At 40.3% G+C, this 25,725-nt stretch overlaps 1 protein-coding gene across 5 annotated transcripts in view; it reads left to right on the top strand.

Moving 5' to 3' along the window:
• The window catches only part of RNF216 (ring finger protein 216), a 172,192-nt gene that overhangs the window by 38,204 nt on the left and 108,263 nt on the right, over positions 1-25,725 (top strand). For 4 of the 5 annotated variants that reach the window (XR_009559066.2, XM_030846617.2, XM_030846618.2 and 1 more), the window contains exons 4-9: positions 1,592-2,449; positions 3,411-3,487; positions 12,338-12,440; positions 14,271-14,435; positions 22,114-22,228; positions 25,476-25,615. Coding sequence is in view for 4 of the 5 variants with exons in the window: in XM_030846617.2 (XP_030702477.1) it covers positions 1,592-2,449; positions 3,411-3,487; positions 12,338-12,440; positions 14,271-14,435; positions 22,114-22,228; positions 25,476-25,615 (1,458 nt within the window). In the remaining variant the exon portion in view is untranslated. The remainder of the gene's footprint in view (positions 1-1,591; positions 2,450-3,410; positions 3,488-12,337; positions 12,441-14,270; positions 14,436-22,113; positions 22,229-25,475; positions 25,616-25,725) is intronic. The other variant, XM_030846620.2, reaches the window with a different exon arrangement.

The following is a 25,725-nucleotide window of genomic DNA, read 5'->3' as shown; positions in this document are numbered from 1 at the left end:
TGCCCGCCAGGCCACACCACCTACTTTGGAAAACTCAGCCTTTCTGAAGCTTTCTCTGCCTTGCCTAAAATCTGGTTAGACTTCCCTCACTAGATTTATCAGCTCCTTCTCGTATATATTGTGATTTGGGATCGCAGATGTCTGCTGGTTTTATCAAAGATTTTCAGTTCTTTGTCTCATTCTCCTCTCTGGATTGGGGTAATTTCAGAGAAGAGAAGGATCAGAGGCATCTTTATTCTGCTACCTTAAAATTGGGCATTCTACTTTTTTTTTTTTTTTTTTTTCTTTGCGGTACACGGGCCTCTCACTGTTGTGGCCTCTCTCCCGTTGCGGAGCACAGGCTCCGGACACACAGGCTCCGCGGCCATGGCTCACGGGCCCAGCCACTCTGCGGCATGTGGGATCTTCCAGGACCGGGGCACGAGCCCGCGTCCCCTGCATCGGCAGGCGGACTCTCAACCACTGCGCCACCAGGGAAGCCCAGGGCATTCCACTTTTTACATTTATAAATAACATATGATTGTTTTCTCTATAGAAATTGAAACAATACAGATAAAACTGAAGTCTGTCTTCACTAGCCCCTTCTGCCCCAGAGGTTTCCCAGAGGAACTGTTGTCACTAGTTTGGCATGTATCCTTCCATATCTTTTTCTTTGAATTCATATGTATTCGCGTGTGCGTGTGTGTGTGTGTGTGTGTGTGTGTGTGTGTGTATGCTTTTAGAAATGGTATGTTTTATGTCTGTATTTTGATTTTTTTTAAGAATAGAATCAGTCTATTCTTGTAACTTTTCTTCACGTAGTAACGTTTATTGGTGATGTTTCCATTTCATTACATATAGAGCTACCTCTTGGAGGGGTGGAGAGTTGGAGAGTATTTTGTAGAGCAGATAAATAATAGTTTACTTAACTATTCGCTTAGGAACAAACTTCAGAATGTCTCCAGTGTTTTTCTTTTTATGTTGCAAACAGTGTGGCAGTGAATATGCTTCCTTTGGACACATAAGGGTTTATAGAATAGATATTGAAAAACGATAGTGACAAATCATAAGGATATACATTTTTTAAAAAATAAGTAATACCAAATTGCTTTCCTAAATTCACAAGCAATGAATGATAGTATGAGAGTTTTCCCACATCTGTACCAATGCTAACTAAAAAGTTGTCTAACTAAAAATTGTTTGCCAGTCTTGGGGGGGGTACCTTGTTTTAATTTGCATTTTGCTGCATTACTAATGAGATTTAGCTGCTTTTCGTGTGTCTGTTGAACGTTTCTCATTCCTCTACTGTGTTGTCATTCTTTCATTATTTTCTGTACTATGCAGTTATTTTTGTTTTACTGGTCTCAGGTGAAATTATAATTCAAACTATAAGTCATGCTTCAATCAATGAATGGCTGCTTTGATTCTTACAGTTACTATAGTGTGACCAAATTTCAATGTTAAGATAAATGTGAAGAATAGGTCTCATGGCGGAGGGTGTTTTTGTTTTTGTTTCTTTCCTGTCCAACCTCAGAAGCTCAATATAAGTACATAGGGAGGTATAGACACAGGAAAAAAATTGAATTATTATTAAAATTTCATTTTTTCTTAGACAAATAAACCTCAGACATCACGACCCAATCTCATCAAACCAGCTGCCCAGTGGCAAGATCTCAAAAGATTGGGAGAAGAAAGGCCTAAAAAGTCTAGAGCAGCCTTTGAATCAGATAAGAACCGCTTTTTTTCTGTGTGTAACAGCTCGTTGTTTGGTTCTGGGGCACAGGATGATTCTGAGGATAACTACGGTGAATTTCTAGATCTTGGGCCTCCTGGAGTTTCTGAATTCATTAAGCCAAGTGGACAAACAGAAAGAGAACCCAAGCCTGGACCAAGTCATAACCAAGCAACAAATGACATTGTCAACCACAGAGCAGAGCAGAAAATCATTATCTTGAAAGAAGGTAGCCTTCTTTTTCCAGAAAGTGATCCTTTGGACACTCAGAACCAGTCATCTGAAGACTCAGAGACAGAGCTTTTATCAAACCTCGGAGAATCAACTGATATCCTAGATGACCAGGCCATCGAAGAAGACTGCTGGTTAGACCATCCTTACTTCCAGTCTCTGAACCAACAGCCCCGTGAGATAACAAACCAGGTTGTGCCTCAGGAGCGGCAGCCTGAAGTAGAACTGGGCCCACTGTTGTATCAGCATGAAGCCTCAGGGTCAGCTTTTCCAAGACCAGCTTTTCCAAGATCAGAACCCCAGCAGGATGGGATTCCAGGCCCTTCTTCTCCTCAGCCTGCCCATCCTCTGGAAGAGCTTGAAGACCAACAATTAGCAATAGATGATGAAGAGCCAGGTCCAGCCTTTCCACTGCAAGGATCTCAGGAGCCCAATTTGGAAAACCTTTGGAGGCAAGAAGCTCCTGACGTAGACCAAGAACTCATTGCACTATTAGTGAAAGAAACAGTAAGTTTTATTTTGATATGTAAATAATTATACACACTAAGTATACTGAGTTTCCTTTTATTGCAAAAGTATTATTTGTGCGTGGGGACTTCATTTTCTGAATTTCCTAGATTTGTAGACTAGAAGGAGAGAAACTGAAGATTTGAAAATTGAATCAGGATTCCTGAATGTATGCTTAAACCCTCAGCAAGCCCTCTGGGATTCTAGCTGCAGATCATGGTTGCCCTCATGCTGTCATATGAGCTGTCTGCGCAGTTTTTAAAAAGGAATTGAGTTAACTCCAAATTCAAACCCTTAAAGCAGGTTTATAAGATTACCTGGAGCTACACTGTCCAATACAGTAGCTTCATTTGGCTGTTTAAATTTAAATGTCTTACAATTAAATAAAATTTAAATTTCATTTCTGGTGGCACCAGTCATATTTTAAGTGCTCAGTAGCCACATAGGGCTGAACAGCTACCGTGCTGGAAAGCACAGAATAGAACATTTCCACCTTTGTACCAAGTTCTGTTAGATAGCACTGACCTAGAAAGTCATGCAGGGCTCTGTGGGCTGCTCTTTGCCTTGGAACAGTCTTTTAACCCTTCTTCCCCCAGGTTTTTTCATCTGGTCCACTAGATTGTGTGCTTCTTGAGGGTATACACTAGAAAGTGTTTTATTTGTCTTTAGACTTCCTTTGCTTGGGCAGAGATGTTCAATATTTATTGGAAGACTATAGAATAGACATGCAGAATGGGGGCAGAGGACCAGGTGATCTCTGCGTACCTTTCTAAATTCCATATTCTGTGTAGACAGATAAATCTGGGCACCTTGTGTGAAGGTTTAAGCCAGACATAAAACTGCTTTACAGTCCTTTTCTAGTCTTTAGTCATTTTATGTACTTTTTGCCATCTGGTTTTTATTGCAATTTGAAACCATACCAGGGGATGAAATATAAATAATGTTTTTTATTCCCTTCTAGGAAGTAAGATTTCCAGATGTAGCACATGGGTATATTGAGGAAATAATTCATTTGAAAAATTACTATGATTTGAATGTGTAAGTATACCACCACGCTTTTTTTCTTTCTTCTTTTTTATTGTGGTAAAATATACATAACACAAAACATTTTAACCATTTGTAAGTGTACAGTTCAGTGGCATTAAGTATATTTACATTTTTGCACAACCATCACCACCATCCATCTCCAGAACTTTTCCATCTTCTCGAACTGAACCTGTGCCCACTCCCTCTCCCAAGTGCATGCCAACCACTGTTTTACTTTCTGTCTCTATGAATTTGGCTCCTCTAGAGACCTCATGTAAGTGGAGTCACACAATATTTGTCCTTTTTCGGCTGCCTTACTTCAGTTAGCGTTATGTCTTTTTGAATCATCCTATTAGAATAGTTTTAATTTTAGTCGTATACAGACTGTTTTCTGGATCTTGTATAGAATCATGCATGGTTATAGAATTAAGATGTTTAGTTAATTCTTAGCATTGATACTACCCATATTTTGGTCAGGATGTTAAAGATATATTCTTCCCTATATTTGTAACAAAGTATTCTGTAGCCACTCTGCCTATATGGAGACAGGTATGGAAGTGTCTTCTTTAATTTTCATTATAAAGTTGATAAGTATGTTTTTTTGGGGGGTTTTTTTGCGTTACGCGGGCCTCTCACTGCTGTGGCCCCTCCCGTTGCGGAGCACAGGCTCCGGGCGCGCAGGCCCAGCGGCCATGGCTCACGGGGCCCAGCCGCTCCGTGGCATGTGGGATCCTTGGCCATGTGGGATCCATGGCCATGTGGGATCCATGGCCATGGCTGCTGGGCCTGCGCGTCCGGAGCCTGTGCTCCGCAACGGGAGGGGCCACAGCAGTGGGAGGCCCGCATACCGCAAAACAAAAAAAATAATAATAAATAAAAGTGTCCCAAAGAATACAAAATGAAAAATAAGTCTCTTTCCTCTTATACTCTTTCACCTCCTTCTAGTATGCAGAGGTGGAACAGTTGTAAATTTGTAAAGAGCAGTAGGTATTGAACTTGATCAAATTTTCGGCTAATTAATACAGATTATTTTAATTAAAGGTGGATACTAAACCTCTGTCCTCAAAGATTATATTCTGTACCGTAGAACTCAGCAAGGGTGCGAGTGGGAGCTGGCTGCCTTAACCAAGAAGGAAGGGCCCTCTGTCTGAGGTTAGCAGCCCAGAGGAGGTACTTTTTTCTAATTCATACAAAGGCACTGTGGTGCCATTGGCAGCCCTATCTCTCCCCCTCTGTCCAGAGGCAGGCACTGTTACCAGTTTTTTAAACCAAGATGGAATCAAGGTTTCAAATGTATTTGTTTATCTTTTTAGCTTTTTAATTTAGAACAGTCCACCACTTACTTTTTTTTTAATGTTACTGATTTTTTTTCCCCTGTAATTTTTGAACATAAAAAGTTGAAAGAACACCCTGTATCCACCACCTAGGTTATTATCTGGCATTCTGCTGTAAGGAAGATTTTGCCTTTTATTTCTTGCGTGCTTTTTTTTTTTTTAATTAATTAATTAATTTATTTTTGGCTGAGTTGGGTCTTCGTTGCTGCACGCGGGCTTTCTCTGGCTGATGTGAGCAAGGGCTGCTCTTCGTTGCGGTGCGTGGGCTTCTCATTGCGGTGGCTTCTGTTATTGCAGAGCACGGGCTCTAGGTGTGCAGGCTTCAGTAGTTGAGGCTCTCGGGCTCTAGAGAACAGGCTCAGTAGTTGTGGCGCACGGGTTTAGTTGCTCTACAGCATGTGGGATCTTCCCGGACCAGGGCTCGAACCCGTGTGCCCTGCATTGGCAGGCGGATTCTTAACCACTGCGCCACCAGGGAAGCCCTGTGCTCTTTTTTAAATCTCTGTAGACATAAAGGTTTGTATAAGTGGTGCTTTATAATTTTTTTCTTTTTGAAACTGAATTATTCTAAATTTGACCAGTAGGAGCGTCTTAAGATGCACCTGTGTCTTTTTAGCATGACTCCATTAGTCTTTGACCACATCCTGGCTTTCTAATAGGCTAAGTTACCCCAGGCTTACCTTGAACTTCTCTGCCGAAAACCTGGAATCTGTCATTTCCCCCAAGAAATCCAGGTTTCTTAGAATGAGGATTGTTATTTATAAACTAACATCTTGGGGCTAAACTTGCTCATCATACCTACTAGCCTGTCATTACTTCTAGGACCTTTTTAAGGGACAAACCAAGAAAATAAGTTTTTTTTAAAATCATGAATTTATATTCAAAATTTCCCATTCAAATTTAAAATTAAAATTTTTTTCTCAATCTTTCTGAATTTTACATTTATGTGTTTTTTTCTTCCACTAAAAACGTAATTTCTAATAACATTAATATATTTATTTTCTTTATCCTAAAATATACATAAAATAATTTTAACATTGTAGTACCGATGTTACTAGTACTAATACCTCTACTGAGTGAAGTAAACAATGTTTTGTAGTTATTTTTGCACTTAAGTATATTTCACTAAGGCAATACAGTTAGAATATAGACTGTGCTGGGCTGTAGATTGATGATTTTGGTCAGGTCTGGAAATTTTGTAGCCATTATCTCATTAAATAATTCTTCTGCCCTGTTCTCTTTTTCCCCCCTTCTGTAACACTTTTCTTCTAACCCTTGTCCATGATGGCTCTTAACATCATCTCTTTGTTTCTGAGATGCATTCCAGATGATTTTTCAGATCTAACCTCCAGCTCACCAGTTGTCTTTTCAGTGGGGTATAATCTGCTAATAAGTCCATCTGTTATGTTTTTAATTTCAGTTTCTATATGTTTTTCATTTCTAGTATTTTTATTCTTTAATTCTTCAGGCCATTCTAATAGTGTTTTATTTTTTGTTTGTATTTTTAATCACTTTAGGTCTTTAAAAACAATAAACATAACTTCTTTGTGTTCTGGGTGTGATCATTCTGACACATGAAGTTCTTGTGAATCTCATTCTGTTGTTTCTCCTGGCCTCATGGTGTCCTGTTTCCTTGCGTTATTTTGTAGATTTTGACTGTGAGCGCATTACTTGAGGTCTTGATAGAAACGGTTCCTTCAAGGAGGATTTGCTTTAACTTCTGTCATGTTCCTCAGGGCAATGTCAGTCTAATACTACTTTAGGTTGTTGTCTGGAAGTTTTATCTTACCTGGGTAGTAAGACTTTAGTCCTGGATGAGGACTGGGTAATCACAAATTCTCAGGAGGAGTTCTGTTTTCCCATCCGTCCACTCAGCATCAGTGTTAAGGCATGCTTTTCCATGTGGTCTCTGAGCTTTGTCTCTTATCCTGTGTGCCCCGTGAAAACTAAGGGCTCACGTTTATTAGGATCAACAAATGCCCTCAGGAAAACTAGCTTCTGTGTTTAGCTTATTTCTCAGGGGTGTCAGTTTCACTTAGATTTGGACTCCTGAAAACGCCTTACTAACTTAAACATTTTGGTGTACTTTAAAAGTTTTATTTTAATATTTCATTCAGCAGTTTTCAATTGGAGACTGCCTGGGTACTTAATTGGTACTTAATCTTCCATACTGCTGGAAGGGGAAGCCATTTTGTTATTTTACACGCCATTCATTCTTCTCAAGCCTTTCCTCCATATTCTGGATTGTGTATAACTTAATTTTTTTATTTTTGAACTATAATACACATACAGAAAAATGCACAAAATAAAGATGCACAGCTTAATAAATTATTACAAATAAAACATTCATGTAACCACCACCCAGCAATCTTCAAAAAATAGAGCATTGCTGCCATCTTTGAATGCTGTATGAAGATATCATGTAGTCTGTATTCTCTCGTGACTGGCTTCTTTCAACATTATGTTTGTGAGATTCTTTCATGCTGTGTATAACTATAGTTCATGCATTTTCGTTGCTAAGTAGTATTCCACTTGTATGAAAATGCTGTAATTAAATTTTTCCCTCTACTTTTTTTTTTTTTTTTTTTTTTTGCGGTACGCGGGCCTCTCACTGTTGTGGCCTCTCCCGTTGCAGAGCACAGGCTCCGGACGCGCAGGCTCAGCGGCCATGGCTCACGGGGCCCAGCCGCTCCACGGCATGTGGGATCTTCCCGGACCGGGGCACGAACCCGTGTCCCCTGCATCGGCAGGCGGACTCTCAACCACTGCACCACCAGGGAAGCCCCTCCCTCTACTTTTGATGGACATTTGGGTTGTTGTCACTTTTTAGCTATCGCAGATAATGCAGCTATGAGCATACTTGTACATGCCTCCCAAGCCCCTAGTCTTAACCAGACTTGGCCTTCTTTTTTTTTTTTTTCTGGCGGTACACGGGCCTCTCACTGTTGTGGCCTCTCCCGTTGCGGAGCACAGGCTTCGTATGCGCAGGCTCAGCGGCCATGCCTCACGGGCCCAGCCGCTCCACGACATGCGGGATCTTCCTGGACTGGGGCCCAAACCCGTGTTCCCTGCATCAGCAGGCGGACTCTCAACCACTGCGCCACCAGGGAAGCCCAGACTTGGCCTTCTTTACCACCCTGTTGGCTAGTGATACCTTCAAGTAGAAATTTTTTAATTTTGTTTTTTAATTTTGGTCTTGTTTCTCATCTTTGGGAGTATTGGTCTGCCATTACTAGAAGTGAAGGTGCTGTTTTATTCTAAGGTTTTAAAATATTTTCTTTTTGAGTATGTAAACAACATGATGGCAACTGCATTATTTTTAATTAATAAACTTTAATTTTGAAATAGTTTTAAATTCATAGCAAAATTGAGCAGAAACAGCTACATTTTTACAATGAAAAACATCTCCTAGACTTCCACTCAACCAAAAATCAACTGATTGATTGATTGATTTTTGGCTGCGTTGGGTCTTCGTTGCCACACGCGGGCTTTCCCTAGTTGTGGTGAGTGGGGGCTGCTCTTCCTTGCGGTGTGCGGGCTTCTCATTGTGGTGGCTTCTCTTGTTGTGGAGCATGGGCTCTAGGTGTGTGGGCTTCAGTAGTTGTGGCACACAGTCTCAGTATTTGTGGCTCGAGGACTCTAGAGCGCAGGCTCAGTAGTTGTGGCACACGGGCTTAGTTGCTCTGCAGCATGTGACATCTTCCCAGACCAGGTCTCAAACTCGTGTCCCCTGCATTGGCAGGTGGATTCTTAACCACTGCACCACCAGGGAAGTCCAAACTGATTTTTTTTAACGTACCTTTTTAGTTCTTGGAATGAAAACCTAATTTTTTTTGGAGGGTAAATACAATTTTGGATATCTTTTTCATGAAATAGTGTTATGTAAAAAAATATTTTTTATGGTGTTATTAGTGATTACCTTTAATAAAAATTATTCTATTGAATTTTCCTCTTTGTTAAATATTTTTCCTGTACATAGTTTCACTAGTGTTCTGATAAACATTCTGCATTATTCCATGTAGTACTTTTCCTTTTTTTGGTTATACACGGTATGCTGAAACCCTAAAAGTTAAGATTTGGGATCAGGGATTATAAACAGATTCATGATCCTTGAAACATATTTCCAAAGAGCTTTCCAGGGAATTCCCTGGCAGTCCAGTGGTTAGGCCTCTGCGCTTTCACTGCGGAGGGCCTGGGTTCAATCCCTGGTTGGGGAACTAAGATCCCACAAGCCAAGTAGCGCAGCAAAAACAAACTAACAAATAGCCTTCCTGTGGAGTTGTGCCAGTTTATGTTGCTGTTAGAGATGTATATGAATTGGTTTAATCATTCCTCAACAATATAGAGTAGTCTTATTTTAACTAGGCATAAAGTAAGTAATATTTTAGTTGCGTTTCTTTGGTAATTAGCTATGTACCATTTTTCATGTATTTGTTTACTAATTGTATTTCCCTCCTATGTAAATTGTTTACTCCTTCTCTTGTATCATTGAATTCCTTTTTTTGTTAATATTTTCCTGATTATGAAGCATAATGTTCGTTCATTTTAGAAACTATAAATGTATATACCTAGCACACTTAGTTACAGAATACTGATTTGAATAGGATACCAAGTAGAATTTTAAATAACTTATAGTAAATATTAAAGTAATCTTTTAGAAATTCAGTATACTATAATGTTTCCCTCTCATTCTGTGGATGAATATATTATTTTTTAAGTATCTGCAAAATTAGTCTTCAATGTAATATCGGTAAAGTGTGATCAAATTGACAGATTCTGTGACAATTCTGTTCTCCTACCTCCTGAGTCTCATACATGTCATTTTTTCTAGGGGCTTACTGACTCTGTGCCGTTTGCATCACTGAAAAGCAAATATTCATCCTTAAACATAAATTCTTGTGAATTCCAAAGGAAAGGGAATGTTCAATAATGGTATTGAATCTTTTGAAACTTACAGTATGATTTTCCTGACACTGCTTTCCTTTACGTCCCTGGGCTGTTGAGACTAAGTTGTTAATTCTCAAAACTAAGTTGAATGTTGTTAATGTAGGGCCGAAAGGAGGCCCAAAGCAGAGTTGAGCAAGCTGGTATTTTGTGGGGCTGACTCTCAGTCACTTTGTGTGCAGTCTTTAAGTCACCTTTAGATGTAACCAGCTGGTCATTTTAGCAGGAGGGGCCTGTTCACCAGAGAACCTGCTGTGATGGTAACCTACTCTTTGACGCTTTAACTAAGACTTTTCACTCACATGTGATGCAACTTAAGTTGGATCGAGGCAGCAAACAACTATTAAAGAATAAAAGCTTGGAATATTAGCTTGGCTTATTTAGTGGGAGTGCTTTCTCGAAACCCTGTAGCTTGTCAGGTCAGATCAAGCATGAAATAATATCAGTAGGTGGGCAGATTTGAGTTCTGACAAGCATTTCGATATGTGAAGTTTTTAATAGTGTTGAAAATATAAAATGAATTGCTAAGAGAAGAACCTCTAAAATGCGGCCGGGGGTTGGGGGGTGATTCAGAAATTATACCTACTGTTCTATAGCACGTACTTTAGGAAGTGCATAAAAATAGAACATTTTAAAGGATGAGATTGAAACAAGTTTTACTACTTTCTTCCAACACCCTAGCAGATCATCTTCCATGCGTCCCACTTAGGAGACCTCTGGCTTCACTCATGCATGGCTATTCTATTAAAGAAGATTCTTTATATTTGACCTTTTTATCTTTCCCCAAATTCCTGGTTTTGGGGCATTTTGTTGGCCTGTGGTAGCCACACTTATCAGAACGTTACAAACAGGTAAGATTGGAATGGAGGAGCTATTCCACATCTGGTTTGTAGTATGTCCAGTTGTGCATGTTAAAGGGGTTGTTTGGAACTTCATGCCTTTCTCCACAAATACTGGGTTCTTAACAGTGAATGATTCTCAGCTTAGCCTTCAGAGATCTGTATAACCTGTGGTGCTCATCAGTTTGTACTGGAACAAAGAGTCACCATCAGTGACAATGCTTTTAATGGAAAATGTGCTCAGAATTCTTGACTAGGGGTGTCTCCCCTTGCTACTGCTGTAATATGGGAAAGGGGTTTTTCCCTCGCCAGGCCTCTGGCATTATGTTTCAGAGACTGGGCGTGGTGATAGGAAGAGGAGAGCTTAACAGTAAGAAGCATGGGACTCCTGGTAGTGATGATGAAGAAAAAGGTGTTGAGATGTGCTGACCGGTCCTGGAGTAGGAGGAAGAGGGGGCTTTGCAGTTGGGCTTTGTATTCCGGCCAGTGCTGAGGGCCCTGAGGGGGATTGCAAAAGAAGCATGCCTCCCTAGTTTTTAGTCCCCACACACTGGCCCTTGGTGAGAAGAGGAGCTGGAGGTGAACACCTTTTCTCTGTCTTCTTCCTGCTAGACCTGTCTTAATTAGAGGCTGCGCTCCTGACACTGGACAGGAGAGACCTGGGGAGAAGGGAGTTGAGTGAAAATCATGGTGGGGCACCTTCAAGGCAGTGGAGTCATCTTCAGAATCTGCAGGAGCAGGGGAAGGAAGGTAGAGGAGAGGGGAAGCCCCGGTTGCCCTGTAACTGGGAAGCTTTCTTGCTACTGAAGTGGCTCGTGCTGCATACCACCAGGCTGTACTTGTCTGTGTGGAATCATCCCAGGAGTACAGTTCGTTGCTTCTTTGGTTGTTAGGGTGAAAGGCCTTCTTAGTTAACATTTGTAAATCTGGGTGGTGATACATCTCTCGTGTTATCTTATTCTCTATATCCTTACTTTTGAAGGATTTCATAGTAGTGATAAAAAGACAGGGTTGTTAGTTTGGTATGAAGAGAGTCTGTTCTTAAGCAAACATGGTCTGTTCCTTCAGCCTTACAGTAAACTGAGCATCCCTCAGATTGTCATGGGGATTTATTACCGTAGGGTTAAAAGAAGTATTAATGAATTAGTAGAAGGTCTTTTATGTTCCATTTATTAACTCTTAGAAAACTTTTTTTTTTTTTTTGCTGCGCGCGGGCCTCTCACTGTTGTGGCCTCTCCCATTGCGGAGCACAGGCTCTGGACACGCAGGCTCAGCGGCCATGGCTCACGGGCCCAGCTGCTCCGCGGCATGTGGGATCTTCCCGGACCGGGGCACGAACCCGTGTCCCCTGCATCAGCAGGCGGACTCTCAACCACTGCGCCACCAGGGAAGCCCAGAAAACTATTTTTAATTGTGAATGTAAATACAAACTTTTCTCCATACAGTTCAACCAGTAAGAATTTCAGTGACTTCATTATATTGATACCCAACTAATAGAAAAACTTCGGAGTTTATATTTCAGTATGTATATTACTTTTTAAATTAGCAAGTAAAAATAGAGATTCAGTGTAACTGTCTTTTGTCTATCTATTTGTTTTGTTTTTCTGATCTGCAAACATTTTAATTCCCTGATAGGTCAATTATAATGTGTGTCTAGAAACTTTATTTTCACACATTACATTTGAATCAATGGGCAGGTGTGGGATTGGGAAGCACTATGAAAGTAACATCATTTATTTTTGCAGACTTTGTAATTTTCTTCTGGAAAATCCAGATTATCCAAAGAGAGAAGATAGAGTCCTTATCAATCCCAATAGCAGCCTGCTTGCCAGCCAAGATGAGATAAAGGCAAGTTGTGCTCTTGTTTTGCAGTGTCTACTTGGAAATGCTCTGCTCTTTTCATCATTTTTAAGGGAATAAACTGCTTTGTCAAGACACATTTTTTAAGACAATCCAGGAAAAGAGGATTTCAGAATATATATTTTAGTGGGATTTCTCCATCTGAGTCACTTTGAATTCTGTATTTGACTTCTTTCATTGTAACTCTATCTTCCCTTCCCCACAAAGAATTAAACAAATCCTCCATATCTTTAATTCTACAAAGGAAGTTCCTGAGATAAAGAAGAATTGGACCGGATTATTTGTATCATTTTAGGTTTTTTTTTTAAACATTTTATTATGAAATTTTCAAACATACAGTAAAGTTAGAAGGCTTTTCCATTGATTACCTATATATCCACCAGCAGGACTATTAAAAGTTAACATTTTACTATGTCCATTTTGTCACATGTCCATCCCTGTGTCCATCAGCACATTCCTTTCATATTTTATTTCATTATAATGCACTTCAAAGTAAATTGCAAAAACATCAATACACTGCCCCGTAAATACTTTAGCATGCAGATTATTGCCTAGAGTTTAATGTCTGTTTACAGTTTTTCTTTTTGTATAAGATTTATATACAGTACATACACCTGTGTAACCAAATCCTGTATCAAGATATAAAGTTTGGTTTTTAGAAATCTTAATCATTGTCTTCATTTGTGATCCAGACTAGCATTTAGTGTGTTAAGCTGTTGAAGGAAAGTATAGTTCAGAACTGCTTCACTGGGATCTGTTGTACCATCCTTCTACTTACCACAAATTCTTTTTGACTCTTTCTTTTATGTATGGGTATTACTCATTTTATTGCTCTTTACTTTTGTGCTTTTCAGATGTTACAATTTTTTTTACAAATTGAAGGTTTGTGGCAATCCTGCCTTGAGCAAATCTGTTGGTGCCATTTTTCCAACAGCATTTGTTCACCTCGTGTCTCTATGTCACATTTTGGTAATTCTCACAAGATTTCTGACTTTATTACTGCATTTGTCATGGTGATCTGTGATCAGTGACCTTTGGTGTTACTGTTGCAAAAAGATTGACTTGCTGAAAGCTCAGATGATGGTTAACATTTTTTAGCAGTAAATTTTTTTTTTTTTTTGTGGTACGCGGGCCTCTCACTGTTGTGGCCTCTCCCGTTGCGGAGCGCAGGCTCAGTGGCCATGGCTCACGGGCCCAGCCGCTCCGCGGCATGTGGGATCTTCCCGGACCGGGACACGAACCCACATCCCCTGCATCGGCAGGCGGACTGTCAGCCACTGCGCCATCAGGGAAGCCCAGCAATAAATTATTAATTGCAGCATGTACTTTTTTTTTGTACATATGCTGTTGCACACTTACTAGACTACAGTATGGTGTAAACATAACTTTAACTTTTCTTTGCATTGGGAAACCAAAATATTTGTGTGACTCGTTTTATTGTGATACTAACTTTATTGCAGTGGTCTTGAAACAAACCCGCAGTTTCCCTGAAGTATGCCTGTATTTTGTAGCTGGAAAAAAATTCATTTTTCTAAACATTTTGTGAAAAGAAAATGGCTAAAAAATTGGGTTCAAATCCCCAGCTATACTTTTTCATAGTTCCAACTAGTAAAACTAGTCTTCAGACTCCAGACAGACTGTTTAACCTCTCTGAACTATCATTTCTTCATCTCTATTCAGGGTTGGTATCCTCCTTTAGAGTAATTATGAGTACAAGTCAGATTATTCTATTCTGTAGTAAATAATTCTTCAAATGATTTCCCCCTGGTAGGAAATGCACTGTCTGGCCTCTAATGTTGTGCCTCTCTCTCATTTCAGTTGCCTAAAATAGACTTTTTTGACTATTCTAAATTGGCTCCTCTTGACCAGCGCTGCTTCATCCAAGCTGCTGACCTCCTGATGGCCGACTTCAAAATGCTCAGCAGTCAGGACATCAAGTGGGCCCTGCATGAGCTCAAAGGACACTATGCAATCACCCGAAAGGTGCTCTACTTGGTCTTCCTGCTGGGGTCACACCTCTTGACTAACTACTCCTTCCCATGATAACAGAATGAAGAGTTCAGCTTGTGGAAATTGGCATGGTTTATGATGGTAAAGAGCTAAGGAGTTTGTCAGGGCGAAGGTAAATAGACAAAGGTATTTGCTGATCAGGAAGAACTGAATGAAAAGAAATACATATTAGAAGCAGGGAGGTTCTGGTTTGACCATAAAGACGTGGAAGGTAATGAATTTTCCCATGGAATGCGGATGACTAGAGTGTAAAAGATGCATTTCAGTGCTATTCCTCCCTCATTTGCTTTCTGACTTGGAGCTGGCCACCACAATCCTCCCCCAGATGGCTCAGTTAGCAGTTACATGTAGAGTCTGTAAAGGGCCCAGGAACCCAGCTCTGCCCAGGGAGTGGTGGTTTGCCTCAGAAGCGAGTAGGCAGCTAACTGAAAGCTCTCGAGGTTTTGTTTTTTTCTTCTGGGCCCTAAATAAGGTTCCATGTAAGGGCCTCTGTTCCAGGGCTTGGAAGGGTGCTGGTCACTAGTGGGTAGCAGACGTGCTTCATTTAGTGAAGTCCATTGTACAGTGCCCGTTTCATGGCAGTCAGCCAGGATGGAAGAGTGAGCACCAGCAGGTCCTTGACTTGTTCCTCTTTCTCCTGCCTTTAAATCCATTTCTCCTGCGGAAGTTCTGGTGATTCTCAGCAGACAGTGTGCTTTTCTTTCCAGAAGACAAGCAAATGTGGAGTTACTTTAACGGTTAAAATACCCACTGGGTCATAACCTGAAAGAAGGTGAACATCGGTGAATTTGCTGCGTGTAGGCCCCTTCCACCTTTAGATTGATAACATTTAGGCAGCTGGCAACAAACTCCTAATTGTAGGTTCATTTTAGGTAAAATTACTCTGAAGGGAACACAGAGATAGTGCCTTCTGTTTCTGAATCTCATTCCCCATGCTAAAGAGGGAATGTTTGTACTGTCATTGAAAAATGAATGAGCTTCCCCCCCAAAATAACGACCTTGAGAAAGAAAGTGGCTCTTTCATCTTTAGGCCCTGCCTGGTGTCTTTACTGATGCTTTGGTGCCTCACACCTTTTCTGAGCTCCCAGGGAGCCTAGATGAGAAGTAAGAGGGCAGCAGCAGGAGACAACCCCTGTGGTCTGGGTGTGGGCTGGTCCTCACTGGTAACGTCCCTGCCGCCATCCTGAGAGAAGTAAGAGTAACTGTACTCGCACATGCTTCTCCCCACTGAAGGCCTACTAGTTATATGGGTGGGAGGTTGTAGGGCTTTGTGGCTCAGTTCTTGTTCATACCTTCCTTATCCTTTTCCTTGTTTTTCTGACCCTTTATATTTTTATTGTGTCTGCTTGTTTTAGTGGGTAATTTAAAAATTTGCAGGATTTTGGAAAGAGGTGGGTTGGACTATTTGAATGAATGTAAGGTGTTTAAGGAGAAATAATGTTTGACAGAAGCTAAAATCTGATGTGCTCAATCAGAAAGTCTCCCTGCTCTATGGACATGGTGCACAAGACTTCTGCCTTGTAGGAAGTTACACTCACGTGGACAGGGATGTAGAAAACACACCCGGAGATGCTTCCTAGTTTCAGCAATAGCATGTCTTCCCTGTGCCACTCCCCAAACGTGATGATTGCTTTGGGAGGGTATGCTGACTGAAGACAAAGTCAATTCTCCGTGGATTTCTCTTTTTTTTACTTTTTACTATAAACATCAAACACATATAGAAGTAAAGATTATATTGTAAAAAACTCCTGCTTACTGTCACTCAGCTTCAGCAATTATCAGCTCCTGCCCAATCTTGTTGTATTGTATTTCCACCCCTACACACTTCTCCCTCCCAGACTGTTGTGAAGTAAATTCCAAGCTTCATTTCATTTTTTTCATCCATAGGTATTTCAGTATTTATCTTTAAAAGATAAATACGGAGACAAAATAATTTTTAAAACACAATCAAAATACCATTACCGCAGCTTAAAAATTAACATCATCACATATCCAGTCAGCATTCAGATTTCTCTGAATATGTCAAAAATCTTTAGCTTGTTTGGTCATAGAGTTCCAAGTAAAATCTGTTTATTGCAGTTGATTGATAACTTCTTAAATCTCTTTTTAAAAATCTGTAAGCTCTCTCTCTTTCTTCCCCCTTTATTTTTCCTTACTGCCTATTTGTTGGGGAAAACTGGATTGTTTTATCTTACAGGTTTTCACAGTCTAGATTTTGCTAACTGCACCCCTGCATTGTAATTAAATGATTCCTCTCTCCCCTCAGTTTTGTATAAATTGATGGTTACATCTAGAATCTTGATCAAACTTAGGTTTGATTTTTTTTTCTCTCTCATGAATTTTAATTCTACTTCTGCCACTTTGGTGTGTGACTTTGAGCAAGTGTCTTAAACTTGCAGAGCTTCAGTTTTCTGTTAGTAAATAGTGGATGTCTTAGATGGGTAATGTGAGAATTAGATGAGATAATATATAGCAGGCCTATAACACAGTGCCTCACATATATCAAGTTTCAGTAACAAGTTCCCATCCCTTCACACTTCTCTCTGTGTGCTACAGAATAATTTTCAAACCATTTGACTTAACGGTTACTCAGTGCTATCTTCAGAGTTGGTCCTTAGTGTAGTACAAGAGCACAAGAGCCTTGCGTGGTTCGGCCTCTTTAGGTTTGCAGCGCTGAATTCATGCTAGAGAGGCCTGTGACCAGCAGGGCCCACTTTGGTTTGTTGCAAGCCTGTGGTATGGAGGCCCAGAGTGCAGGAAGACTCTACCCGCATGTGTGTGCACTTGTGGATATTTTAGCTCCACTCTTTTTATGGGTGTATCCTGTGGGTGAGCTTCTTGGAGACCCCAGTGCAGCTGCAGTAATGTTTCTTCTGGTTGTAAAGTTCTGTAGGGACAGAAATGCTGTCAGCACTAAGTGTTTTCAATGAATAACTTCTAAACTGGAGAGAACTGGTCATCCTTAAAATTGACAACAGGAACTACTTCTTAAAATGAATGTTTATTTTTATCAAACTAATTAATTTCCATAGTTTAAAAAAGCAGGGACTTCCCTGGCTGTCCAGTGATTAAAACTCTCTGCACTTCCACTGTAGTGGGTGCAGATTCAATCCCTGGTCAGGGAACTAAGATCCTGCATGCTGTGCAGCGCGGCCAAAAATTTTTTTTAAATAAATAAAATACAATAGTGGCAAAATGCTCATTTATAATTTTGTAAATGGCAGGCTGAAGCCCCCTTCTTCATCCTCTTCTATATGTTTTTTTTTTTCTGGTATTTACCTCCACATTTATGAACATATTATTATGCTTGATTCATTTGTTATAGTTTACTCTTTATGGTAGATGGAGGTTCTAGATCTAACACACACTCATCTTTTAGATGCATACAGCTTTTTTTAAATCTGTTTTTAGAATTGTCATTATTATGACTATGGAAATGTTCACTGCTAGGGCAAGTAATGTACTATGATAACGTTTCCTTTTTTTGAATTTTGTATTTTTCATAGAGTTAAAAATCAGTTGCCTTGGTTTTTTCATTTGCTTTTTTTTGTTGTTTTGTTTTTTTGACTCTGGGTAAATCTTTCCACACCCAACAACTTGAAAGTTGTTCTTATTCTAGTTTTGCTTATTGTCTAACCTGTCAATTCTCATTTCTTTTTTTTTCCTTTTTTTCAATTAAAGTTTACTTGCTGTACAATATTACATAAGTTACAGGTGTACAGTATAGTGATTCACAATTTTTAAAGGTTATACTCCATTTATAGTTATTATAAAATACTGGCTATATTCCCTGTGTTGTACACTATGTCCTTTTTAGTTTACTTTATACCTAATAGTTTGTACCTCTTAATTCCCCATCCCTATACTTCCCTTCTCTCCTTTCCTCTCCCCACTGGTAACCACTAGTTCTCTGTATATGTGAGTCTGTTTCTTTTTTGTTATATTCACTAGTTGGTTGTATTTTTTAGATTCTACATGTAAGTGATATCATGCAGTATTTGTCTTTCTCTGTCTGACTTATCTCACTTAGCATAATGCCCTCTAAGCCCATCCATGTTGTTGCATATGGCAACATTTCATTCTTTTTTATGGCTGAGTAGTATTCCATTGTATGTATATTCCACACCTTCTTTATCCATTCATCTGCTGGTAGACTCCAGTCTGTTCGGATTGTTCTTCATGCCTGCTGCATAGCTGTTATCTTGGGAATTCCCTTTGCCTTTTGACAAAGATTAATTTTCTGTATTCTAGATCCTGACAACTTTCTGTGTCTTCCTTTACACACTCATGTCATGCTTGACTGATGGTTCCACTGGATTGAAAATTATTTCCCCTCCTAATTCTTCTCAATAATTCTGCCCCAGATGAGACTACCTCTTTCAGGCAGTTTGTTGAATGCCTGCCATAGGTCACACATTGGGAATGTCACAGTAAATATAGAGGTTCCCTTCCTTCATGGAGCTTAATGCTAGTGGACAGGGCCATCTTTCTTAACCCACCCCTTGACTTCTCTTCTCTGAGGTGGTCGTTCTCAGGGTATTGACTACCCAGGCTTCCTAGATTTCTCCGTCTGTGTACTTGAATGGTCATCTCTGTCTCCATGCAGGTAACATATCCCTGTCTCTGGACCTGACCTTTCTACCAGGCTCCACAGAGGAGTCTCTGTCTACTTCTCAGCTTTTGCATCATCACATGACCATTGTTGTGTTTTTAGGTCATCCCTTAAAAGAAGTTTGGCTGTTGTCAGAGATGGCCCAAAAATCTTACCAGACTGTATCCTTGATTCTCAAAACGAATACTTTGAGTGGGTATTTGATTTGTGAGTGTGAGAAGGCTGGAGGGAAAAGTGCCAGAAACAACAAAAGGAACATTTTTAAGATTTTTTCTTCATTATCTGTTCTGTGTTCTTCCTGCTAGGTTTTTGGGGTACTTACTTTGTGGTAGTTACTGACTAGACCCTGAGGACACTGACATGCGTAGAATACAAATTAGCTTCTTTCCAAAGAGTTTTCAGTCTGTTTGAGGAGATTAAAGTTTAAAAAAAAGGCTAAAGCAATGTGATGAGTATTATAAAATAGAGTGAATAAAGGTGCATGAGGGCACTAGGAAAGAAATGAAGATGTCATTTGAACAAGGTCTTAAAGATGCTTTCACTAGAGGAATAATATGTGAAAGGCTAAAAGGTAAGAAAAAGTAACTGTGATGCCTTTTGGTTGTGTAGGTATGAATTATAACTAGCAGGTCTCGAAAGGAAGGAATTCTGATTCTCTAATTTTATTTGTCTACTGGACCGTTAGTCAGTAGGATAAGTAGGGAGTTACCTGGTGGTCTAGTGGCTAGGACTCGGCGCTTTCACTGCCGTGGCCCAGGTTCAGTGCCTGAGGGGAACTGAGATCCCGCAAGCTGAGAGGCACGACCAGAAAAAAACAAAAAAAGATAAGTAATAAATGTTAATATAACTATTAAGGTAAGATTTTGGAGGTGTCTTTAATTTTTAGGCAACATTTTGTTTTAAGGTGCAGCTTCCTGACAAGTATGAGTTTGTGTTCATATATATGGATTTTTTTTCCTGCTAACTAGAAACAGTATTAAATGGGACCAAGGTAATGACCTCAGTTCTTGCAGTCAGGAGCCTCTATGTTTTTTGTTTGTTTGTTTAATATTTATTTATTTGGCTGCACCACGTCTTAGCTGTGGCATGTGGGATCTTTTAGTTGCAGCATGCAGGATCTAGTTCCCTGACCAGGGATTGAACCCAGGCCCCCTGCATTGGAAGCGTGGAGTCTTAACCACTGGACTGCCAGGGAAGTCCCAGAAGCCTCTGTGTTTTATGACAGTGTAGTGTGGTTGAAAACCCAGTAGACTACCTACCAGTTATGAGCTCTGAGTTCACATTCCAGTAATCAGTTGCTGATAAATGACATCTACCGTTTAATTACCTCATTTTTAAAATGCAGATAATAATAACTTATCCTGCCTCCTTTCCTGGGTTTTTGCACATAGCCCTGGTTCAAGGGTGGGGTTTTACCTGTAGATAAAACTTGGTATAGGTTAGTAGTTTTGCAGCTGAGTACAAACATGTGACTTTAAGATTGGTGCCTAAGGATTTGTGGGGAACACCTTGGGTAGTGGGACAGAAAGAAGAAACAGAAAGCAAGGGAGGAGGCACTGCAGCTGTGGAGGACGTTGATCCGGGATATAGAGAGGTGGCAAGATGAATCTTGCTGTTGGCCAGCTCTTGATGGGGTTTCACTGAAATCTGAGGGCAAGGTGATGTCAAAGAGAGGAGCTTTAGTTCCGAGACTGGCCTGACTTCCTATACTAGCTTTAATTAAGGTTTGACTGGGGGCAAGTTCCTTTCTCTAAGCCTTGCTTCCCTCTACTATAAAATAAGTAATACCTCCCTCAGAGGATTGTTGTGAGAATTAAATAAGTAAGGACTTGAAAGGGCCACATGTAGTGCTTAGCTTATAGGAGGCACGCACAACGAATGGTAATTCCCTTCTGATTCCCAAACTTAGGAGCTTTGAAAAGGAAGGGAGGTAGGAGGTAGATTAAGATGCAGGGGTGATCCTTAGAAATCATGAATTCTGTCTGGGAAACGCTGAACTGCCAGCATGCTGGGTGGGGCCTGTGAGACATCCAAGTAAAAGCAATTCATTGGTTGGCTGAATGGACAAAAAAGGTGGGAAATACGAACTGGAGAAGGGATTTTGAGAGTCGTCAGCATATGGAAGGTGACCTTACCAGCCTGGATGAAGTGTACCTAGAGAGACTGTCGGGTAAGAAGAGAGCCAAGGCTGCCTTGAGGACTCCCAACATGGAAAAACTAGGTAGAGCAGCAGGCAGCGAGGAAGGAGGAAGTCAGGAGAGTGGAGCAGGCAGCATTGTTCGTGCTGCTGAGAGATCCAGTGAGGTGAGGAGTTAGCCCCGCGTTAGGAAGATTAGCAAGTGGAAAGGTGGGGTAGAGGCCAGGTTAGAGGGAGTTGGCCGCTTGTGGGAGGCGAGGTGATGGAATGATGTACAGATTGCTCTTTTGATAAGTTTGGCTACAAAGAAGAGGAAGAAGAAAAGGGCTGGTAGCTGGAAGAGGAAGGAGGTCAGGGAATGAAAGGTTTTCTTTTTTTTAAGATGGCAGAGACTTGAGCACCTTTAAATGCCTATTGGAAAGATGTAAAAAGGGGGAGAAGCTAAAGGAATGGAAGAAAAGGGATTATCACTGGCATAAGAATTTTGCACTCCCGTGTTCAGTACAAAGTGGAGATGTGGGTGAAAGCAACGAGAATGTGGGGGAAGTGGAGGAGGGAGGGGAGTGTTGACCAGGGAAACACCATGTAAGATGCTGCCTGTAAAATATAACTTGTAACCATTTGTTACGTGATTTAACCTGTGTTTATTTAAGGACAGCTTCAGTAGTTTCTGTTTTCTTGTGCACCTTTATCAGTAAGCATTTGGTTCTACCATTATAGCAGTTGTTGAAAGAGAAAATGAAAACAATAAAATGCTACCTGTTTATTTTGCTGCTGCCTTTTCTGGTAAGCCATGTAGGGAAGATAGCTGTGAGTCACAACGAGATTTAGGGATTGCCGATGTTTCATGTACTTTTTTTGTCCCATTTACAGCAGTAACCTTTCCCTTTCTCAATTTTTAGGCCTTTTCTGATGCCATTAAAAAATGGCAGGAGCTATCGCCAGAAACCAGTGGAAAAAGAAAAAAGAGAAAAGAAATGAATCAGTATTCTTACATAGATTTCAAATTTGAACAAGGTAATGGCCAAATGTGAGTGTTGCTGATGGTGTTTGCAGAGCCGTCTGCTGCCACACAGCCTGTAAGGGGAGTCGTGGTGTGGCTGCTTAGAAGTGCCCTGTTACAGCAGTCTGAGGAGTGTCACTGACATGACTGCTCTGATGGCACATTGGTGTTTTTAGAAAGTGGCTAGTTTGTCATCTTTCTGTTTAGGATACACCATGACAGGAAAATTGTGTGTAGTGTTAGATTCACATGTGGAAAAGTGTTTGGGGACATTCTTCAGCTTGGGGGGAAAAGAGGTCTTGAAGGTTTGACAAGAATTAACCTTTCACTACATAGTAAAAGCTAGACCAGTGATTGATTGCTTACTGCAGAGGAGTCACTTACACACCTGAGAGAGAGTAGCTTCTACACAGAAAAAAACCAAACAGCTCTTAAACTGCCACTTAAGCTGTTTATTTAAAATTCTGTTATTCATATTGATGAAGTAACTGCTGAAAACTCTTTCAAAGAGGTTATTTCAGGTCTAACTCCCCACCCCCCGCCAAGGTAAACTTGCTGAATTTTGCAACAAATTTGATCTTAGTTGCTTGTGTCTAAGAAAAGAGTCCACTTCAACTTTTCCTGTAGATTATGTCATAAATAAGAATATTTCCCTTTTCTTTTCTCCTATGTGTCTTTCCGTTACAACTGTAATTAATTTCATGACTTGACTTCAGGTGTGACTAAATGAAAAATCCATGAGATAGTTATAGAGTTGGAAAGTATTTGAATTTTTGAACTCTTCAGGATCTAAAAGAAAACGTCCTAGGCTGTGACTTCTAAGTTCACCAAGCTACTCTGTGAAGCAGTGCTCTCCTGACATGACATTCTCACAGATCTGGGGCAGAATGGAAGTGGGGACTGTGTATAGGTGGTTTTTCATTCAGCTGAGTTCATCCACAGTTTACTAGGCATCCCTAATACATAGTCATTTAGTATTTGTTTCTGACTTTCAGTGGTAGAGAAAAGAAAGTACCACTTCACAAGATGATCTACTCCCTTGTTGGTCAGCTATGTCTTTTAGAAAGTTATTCCTTTATATCAAGCCAAAAATGTACCTTCCTGGGACTTCCCTGGTGGCGCAGTGGTTAAGAATCATCTGCCAATGCAGGAGACATGGGTTTGATCCCTGGTCCGGGAAGATCCTGCATGCCACAGAGCTACTAAACAGGTGCGTCACAACTACTGAGCCTGCGCTCTAGAGCCCATGAGCCACAACTGCTGAGCCCACGTGCCACAACTATTGAAGCCCACATACCTAGAGTCCATGCTCTGCAACAAGAGAAGCCACCTCAATGAGAAGTCCACGCACCACAACAAAGAGTAGCCCCCACTCACTGCAGCTAGAGAAAGCCTGCGCGCAGCGACGAAGACCCAACACAGCCATAAATAAATAATTAATTTGAAAAGTAAAGTCGTTCTGAAAAAAATTAAATACTTAGATGTGAATCTAACAATACATGTACAGGACTTACGATGAAAACTACAAAACAATGAAGAAAGAAATCAAAGAAAATATAAATAAATGGAGAAACGTACTGTGTTCATGGATTGGAAGACTCAATGAAGATGTAAATCCTCCCCAAATTGGTACCATGCTTAATGTAATTTCTGTCAAAATCCCAGCAAGATTTTTTTGTAGATACAGGCAAGGTATCCTAAAATTATCCTAAAATTTATATGGAAAGGCAGGGTACTAGAATAGCTAAAATGATTTCTTTTTTTAAATAAATTTATTTATTTATCAGTAGTTTTGGCTCGAGGGCTCTAGAGCATAGGCCCAGTAGTGTGGCACACGGGCTTAGTTGCTCCGCAGCATGTGGGATCTTTCCAGACCAGGGCTCGAACCCATGTCCCCTGCATTGACAGGCAGATTCTTAACCACTCCGCCACCAGAGAAGTCCCAGTGATTTTTAAAAAGAAAAATAAAGTGGAAGAAATCAGTCTACTGGATTTCAAGACTTACTACATAGCTACAGTGATTAAGACTAGGTGGTCTTGGGACTTCCCTGGTGGTCCAGTGGTTAAAAATCCACCTTCCAATGCAGGGGACCACGGGTTCAATCCCTGCTTGGGGAACTAAGATCCCACATGCCGCAGGGCAACTAAGTGCGAGCGCTGTAACGAAAGATCCTGCATGCCGCAACAAAGATCCCATGTGCTGCAGCTAAGACCCAATGCAGCCAAAAAAATTAAATAAAATAAATAAATACTGTTTAAAAAGAAAACCAGGTGGGCTTGGCAGAAATATAGACAGATAGATGGAACAGAATAGAGAACCAAAAACTGGTTTTCTAAATAATGAAAAAAAAGTTTTAATTTTAAAAACTAGTGAGAGTAAAAAAAAAAAAAAAAACTAGAGTGAACAAGAGAAAAGAGAGGAAAAATAAAGTGTATCAATGTATAGTAAATATTGATAAAATCAAGAGATTATCAAAAAGGTTTTTTGAGTAAATAGAAAATCTGGATGGAATAGACAGTTTTCTAGAAAATGTACATTACCAAATCAACCAAAGAAATACAAAAACTAAATCAGACCAACTGCAAGATTTGACACTTGTCATTTTGTTAGCTTTTATTCTAAGTGTTATTTATTGTAAATCTAGGTACTGCTCTTTTCTGTCTTTGAAATTTTCAAAATAAAAAAAATTTTTAAACATGCATGAAACACATGTGCATCTACCAGAATGGCTCGAATTAAAAACTGATGTCATCAGGTGCTGAGGACAATGTGGAGTGATTGAAACTCACATACATTGCTGGTGGGGGGAGAGTGTAAATTGGAACAGACACTTTGGAAAAGTAGCACTGTTTTCTAAGCTGATCCAGCAATTTTACTCCTTCACGTATTCTCAGCTGAGTTGCAGGCATATGTATAGCAGCCCTGGTCATAATAACCCAAAACTGTAAACCTGCCTGTCCTCAGTAGTGAATGCACAGTAAATTGTGGTATATTCACACAGTGCAGTACTGACAGGCTAGGAGAGACCTTCCAGCTGGATTATAATAAGCAGGAGCGAGGGAGGGGTGGAGAGGAAGAAAGTCGGGAAGTGTGTGGAATGTTAGGGAATGGTAAGGAGCCCAGTTTTCCCAAAGAGAATGTGTTATGGGAAAGTCACTAAACGTCCTCTGTAGGACCAGGCCACAGAGGACTGGGATGGCTGCCTGGATTCCTAGCAGAACAGTTGTCTGCATGACTTTGCATTGTCATTTATCTTCTAGGTGACAAAAAAATAGAAAAGAGGATGTTCTTTCTGGAAAATAAGCGGCGACATTGTAGGTCTTATGACCGGCGTGCTCTCCTTCCAGCTGTCCAGCAAGAGCAGGAGTTCTATGAGCAGAAAATCAAAGAGATGGCAGAGGTAGGAAGATGTGTTTGGAATGTGTTTCTGGGATTCTGGTTTGCTGTTAGGGCATAGTATAAAACTGTCTTGTAAGATTTGCCTTTTCTTTCAAGTGGTTCATTTGAATA

Source organism: Globicephala melas, chromosome 15, assembly GCF_963455315.2.
Source record: "Globicephala melas chromosome 15, mGloMel1.2, whole genome shotgun sequence".
NCBI classification, from domain to species: Eukaryota; Metazoa; Chordata; class Mammalia; order Artiodactyla; family Delphinidae; genus Globicephala; species Globicephala melas.
This window is presented reverse-complemented; position numbering and strand designations above follow the sequence as displayed.